Source organism: Electrophorus electricus, chromosome 14, assembly GCF_041902795.1.
Source record: "Electrophorus electricus isolate QZ-2024a chromosome 14, ASM4190279v1, whole genome shotgun sequence".
Taxonomy (NCBI): Eukaryota; Metazoa; Chordata; class Actinopteri; order Gymnotiformes; family Gymnotidae; genus Electrophorus; species Electrophorus electricus.
Window position 1 is genome coordinate 19,511,785 of NC_137510.1, and position 5,692 is coordinate 19,517,476.

The window sequence follows — 5,692 nt, forward strand, 5'->3', positions numbered from 1 at the left end:
GCTATGTGCCTTGTGCTGCTAGGATGCGCTCCCTCCCACCACAACCCTGAACTGGAAGTGAATGATGAATTAATTAATACTGCTTTATTTCAGCCTTACTTCTGATTAAATTTTAATGTAACAATAAATACACAATATAAACGATGAAGGTAGTAACTGAAAACCTGAGTGCATAGGCTTTAGGGCCAGCAAAGACTATGATTACACTCTGTACAGACATACAGCATTTAAATGAAGTCTACAGAAATTTGGATCTTCCTAAATCAGCAGTTATTTACTTTTTGTGTGTGCTGTCACTTTTTAATCATGACGCCATCCAGTATGTGGGCATAAACAAATACTTCCCCCCAACATACATTAACACACCACACCCACACCATACACCATATACACACATATTTACAACCAGCCCCCATCTGATAGAAACCCACCACAGTTTAAAGACACGCCTTGTTATAGGTCGTGGTGCTCCATCACAGGCATCGGGAGGTTTGTGATTGACCAGTTTCTCGCCCAGAGCTGTCAAGCTGTGGCGGGTGCGCCTCCCCTTTCTTCTATAAATGTACAGCGTCAACTCATTTGCTCCACGACATTGTGCGGTTGAGTGGATGGAGCAGGAGGATGTCAGCAGAATAGAACAGCCGTCTTTTCTATTATTATAAACTAAATATTATTTTTCCTCATCAAAACCCTTCCTGTTAAAATAGTACAAAGTGACAAAGAGACTCTTCTCCCCGATTTAAACGGCGCTTGAGTTTAATTAGAAGATGAAGGCTACTACTCCGGTTCGCTCCCAGAAGGATTCCTCCAGCTGCAACGAATTCTCCTTGCGTTATTTATCAGAGCACAGCGTGAGCATCGCCCGATGCAAAATGGAAGAGGAAGATCTTTTCTGTCTGCAGTACGACATGAACGACTGCTACAGTCGCCTGAAGCGGCTGGTACCTACCATTCCGCAAAATAAGAAAGTCAGCAAAGTGGAGATTCTCCAGCATGTCATTGACTATATCCTGGACCTTCAGCTCGCTTTGGAAACGCAGCCAGTTCTCTTGAAACAACAACACGGGATATGTCCACCAGCCTCTACCCGGACACCGCTGTCTGTTCTCAACACGGATCCGGTAAGCAGGACTTGAGACATTTTCTTGGCCGTGAGACAATGGTCTTGGGGAGTGGGGGTTTTTTTCCCTGTTGTTATTGAAAGTACTCACTGGGAACATATTCAGCGTAATAGTAGTATGGTAACATTACGTGAACATTAATATGCGTTTAGGCTTTAGGAAGCGCTGTTTTTTTTGCACTTGCAGTATACCACATCACGATGTCTGTTAGCGGCCTATGTTTTTTTCTTTTATATTGTTTAAAATGTACCGCGTGCTCCGCAGCCTAAAAGCTGTTTCATTGTTCATGTTTTTTTAAGGTTAAAATAGTTCGTTCAGACACTCACGAAGCAATTCGCTACCTCCCCTGATCTGCGCCGTTCTGTGTGTAAGAGCGTAGTATGAATGCACCTGTTCACTTTGTTTTCAGAGGTCGTCAGTTGTCAATAAGCAAGAAGATTCGATTTTGTGCCGCTGAGTCGTAAAGTGTACCGGATTGGTGAGTACATTTACAAATATTTTTAACCATTGATGGTGATAAGTAATGCTAAAATTAATTTTAACTCACATAATTACAGTTTAAAAATAGTAAGTGCACTGGAAAATTGCTTGAAAATATTTGTGATTATTTGTGATCCGTTGAAACTAAGCATACTTTATAAAAGGTATCAGATTATTTTCTCAAGAGAACCTAAGTGTTGGCTTTGAAACATTTATTTTTCAAACCTGATATTTTCTAATTATTTTGCCAAAGCATCTTTGTACATCAGTAGGCCCAGGTGTGACCGTAGCTCAGCTTCCTCTTACGATGGTTCTGCCTTGGGCCAGCCTTACATTAGAAACCAGTCTTAACTTGTGGCAGTAACCTTACAAGCAGTGAAGCTGCAATGCTATTGCTGCAATTGTTATTACAAAAATAACAATAATATTTCTTGCTATCAGGGAACGTGGTAGGTTGCTGATGGGTAACAGCCCGTAGCACAATAATGGTACATGTAAAATGAATTGATTGGTTGTATATATTATCATTTCTGTCAATGTGTACAGTATATGGTTTGGTGCAGTGTCTGCACTGGGAGTCAGGGACAGGAACACTGACAGTACTCGGACATAGATTTACTTTGCAGTTATAAGAGAGGGTCAAAGCACAGGCTCTGAGGTGAAGTGTGCCTGCAGGTCTCTATGTCTCATTCAGGCTTTCTGTCTCTCTCACGCTTTTTCTGTCACTCACTGTGTGATACACTTATTGTATGTGTATGTGTGAATGTTGATTTGATTGTTGCTCAAGCATGCCCTCTGATTTGTCGGTGGCACCAGTCAGTCTGCAGCACCCGGTTCACACAGCCCCTCTATTCATTTGCCTCTCACAGGTGTGCAGAGAGCCCATCCAAAGCCAAGCTTCGGCAGGGAATCCAAAGCACACCAGGCCCAACGTGGGATTGCAAAGCAGTACTGAACTAATGGCTACTAAACCATAACATCTAAACATTTCAGTGTTAACTGTCAGTGATGGCTGAGTCAGCCATCATTCTTCTCAGTTCAGTTTGCTGAAAGGCTGAATAATTTGGACAAACAATCTCTCTCTCTGTTTATTTTTATCTCTCCCTCCTTCCCTTCCTCCCTCCTGATAGTATGATTTGTCACTTGATTGTCCCTAAAGTCACACCAGGATAAAAGCTGTCTAATTTTTACTAAGAAATGTCAGACTGTAAAGCTTTACAAATAACAATGAAAGTTAAAACATTCTGACATCTATTGTTAAAAATAGATGATTTGTGTTCAACAGGGATTTCTCTGAAATTCAATTGTTTAATATTGTAAAGAAGGAAAATATGTGTTGACAAATAATACTGTATATAAAGAAAAAATAGGATGTTCTATAAATGTATGTGGGAAAAATATCTATATGCTCAAACTATTGTAATTATAAGATATTTTTTATTGAAAAGTTTTGTTTTGTAAATATTGTGCTTTCGCATAAGTGTAGTGAATAAATACATGATTGTTCTGCTAATAAAGTTCTCACGTCATAAAGATGGTTATGATTTCCTCTAACCTGTTCACATGTGAATAATGTAAAATAATGTATGTATGTATGTATTTTACAGTTTAGCTTTTATATATTAATGTAATATTTTCAGAAAGAAAGGTAGGTTACCGAAAACTACTGTGAATGCATGATTAAAATCAGTGTGTAGTGTAAAATATCTAAGCAAAACAAAAATACTGCATGTATAAGATCTGCTGTTTCATAATACTTTAAATATTGACAGTATTTCAAGGTATTCCTTTAGAATGCATTTGATATTGATCTTATGTGTCTATGCATCTATGCATTTTTACTAGTTACGTTTTAAATATATGGGAACACATTTCTTCTCCTCTTTATTTGCAGAAAATGAGAGAATTGTAAAATGATTTAAACAGTAGTGATTGGGAAAACTATGAGGACTGTTTGGGGAGCCATTTGCATCTATCCTCTCTTTCACAGCTGTCATTAGGGTTCATCAAATTTCACACTGACATCCTGCACTTCTATTAAGAAAAACAAAAGAAAAGAAAATTCATTGTTAATTATTCATTATTGTGGCACTGGATTTGGTATCCTCAGTGCAAATTCACCATTCTAAAGCAAATCGTTTAAACTTGTTCGGGGAGCTATTCTGCAAGGCACAGGTTGGGATCTTGATATAAGTCTTTATTTCTTTAAATAAATATGTTTCCTATAAAGTATTTCAGTACTGCAATACTGTAATACTTTGTTTTCAGTCCCAACGAATTTAACTTACTAGTTCTAAATTATAAGAAAAATATTTATCTAAATGGGAATGAGAAAGATGCACAAGCATTAAATGTATGGCCTACAATATCTTGCACATGCTATAGAAATATATACCTTACACTGAGCCTTTTTTATTTTAAGGTACATTAAGTATATGCAAATGAATTTACTGTTTGCAGTGAATATTTAAACTAATAAATACACAATATTCATTGCATTTTACTAATAGGCACTGTAATGTTATGAATACCTAGTACATTAACCCTTAGAGAATTCAGTAAGCTTCTGGGAAAACTGAATCATTGATGTACTGCATTGTCTTCAGGTCAGCTGGTTGGTTTGTGTGTCATCTTTCTCTCAACTATGCCCCCTAATGGAATAATCTATTCTGGAGCTGAATATTGTTGCGGAGGACTGATTCTTCTGATCATGCAATAGTTAAATCAAGATCTTAATACATAAAATAAACAAAATTATATACAAAACGTACAATAAAAATACATCTCTTTTAACAATTATTTTATTAAGGGATCAAGAGAATTGAACACTATGCTGCTAATTTTTATTTGAACATAATTTCTATAGATCCTCACATGCACTTTCAGTACATTTAACAATAAATATGATTAAATACCTTTTCTAAAATATTTCTATGAAGAACTTAACTGAACTGATCAGCCTGGGTAGAACTAGGTAGTCAGCAACACAATAAAATGATAAGCAACTGTATGTTTCTGCTACCAGAATCACAATGCAGCAGCACTGTTTTCTTATTGTGCCACTCTACTTTTAATCATCCTGCCAGCCTTACATGATGGGTCATTTAAGTCTAACTTAATTGGTTACTGAGGTCTTCATGTCCTTCCATTAGTTTACATAAGTACTCTTCATTTACTCAAATTTACACTAAAGAGTATCATGTAGTTTCACAGATGTAAGATAAATTCCCAGGCATGTTAATTTTGTGATACAGCTTGATATAACATCTATATGTATCACTACTATTGGTATTCAAGAATAAAATTTGTCTTATGCTTCTCCAGTTTCCCAAAATTACTATTCCCATCTAATATTATGTGACTGAACAGGTTTAGGCTGTGTAAAATAGGTTTTATATATTGTGAACTCGGGCCAGTCTAGCTGTAGATGCCTTTATGGGCCTGTCTCTTTGTTTGAGGCTGGCACACCTGACGGCTTTGCACTCCCACTCTAGTGGCTGTGTATACTGAAGAGCAGGATTGTGGGAAATGCTCACATCCTGTATGATAAGAATAGGCTTCTGAGCCTTGTTGGTCAATCGCGCCAGAGCAGCAGTCAAACAGGGAGCTGCAGCTTGGAAAGAGGCTTAAGCCATCGCTGTTTGTACCAAGCAGTCCAGGTTTACTGCTGTAAAGTCCATGACTGTTTGAACAGGTGTGTGTCTGTGTACATCCATGTGTGTGTAGTGTAACAGAACAGATCAGGTCATGATAATTAAATATGCATGCAGTAGTTATGTATTCTTTATTATCAAACAGAGCATGTTTACTGCAGATTATAATAAAGTATGTATTGCATGTTAAAAAGAAATAGAGAGCATGTTTGTACCATCCAGTAGTTTAACTGCTTCAAATGTGATACTGCATTTTTAAGCACTGAGACAATGCACATCATTTGTCTTAAATAAATAATGACTATCAAAAGAAAAAAATAATGTGAAATAGATGACAGAATAGTTGGCCAGTACATGAAAACATACTCATTTTGACAGTTGATTCTCATTTGCATTAACAGCTGCATATGGCTAATGAGACAAGCCCATCCTGAACCA

At 37.1% G+C, this 5,692-nt stretch overlaps 1 protein-coding gene across 1 annotated transcript; it reads left to right on the forward strand.

Annotated features, from left to right (window-relative positions):
- Positions 1 to 567: 567 nt before the first annotated feature.
- Positions 568 to 3,134, forward strand: id4 (inhibitor of DNA binding 4). The gene is made up of 3 exons (XM_027029187.2): positions 568 to 1,121; positions 1,531 to 1,599; positions 2,471 to 3,134. The coding sequence occupies exons 1-2, from the start codon at positions 768 to 770 to the stop codon at positions 1,576 to 1,578; spliced, it is 402 nt and encodes a 133-aa protein (XP_026884988.1). The 5' UTR covers positions 568 to 767; the 3' UTR covers positions 1,579 to 1,599; positions 2,471 to 3,134.
- Positions 3,135 to 5,692: the final 2,558 nt, after the last annotated feature.

Excerpts from the sequence above, each read along its gene's own strand:
- id4 (XM_027029187.2), top strand. The coding sequence starts at position 768 with ATGAAGGCTACTACTCCGGTTCGCTCCCAGAAGGATTCCTCCAGCTGC. Across the intron at positions 1,122-1,530 it reads CTGTTCTCAACACGGATCCG|AGGTCGTCAGTTGTCAATAA; the intron begins GTAAGCAGGACT and ends CTTTGTTTTCAG.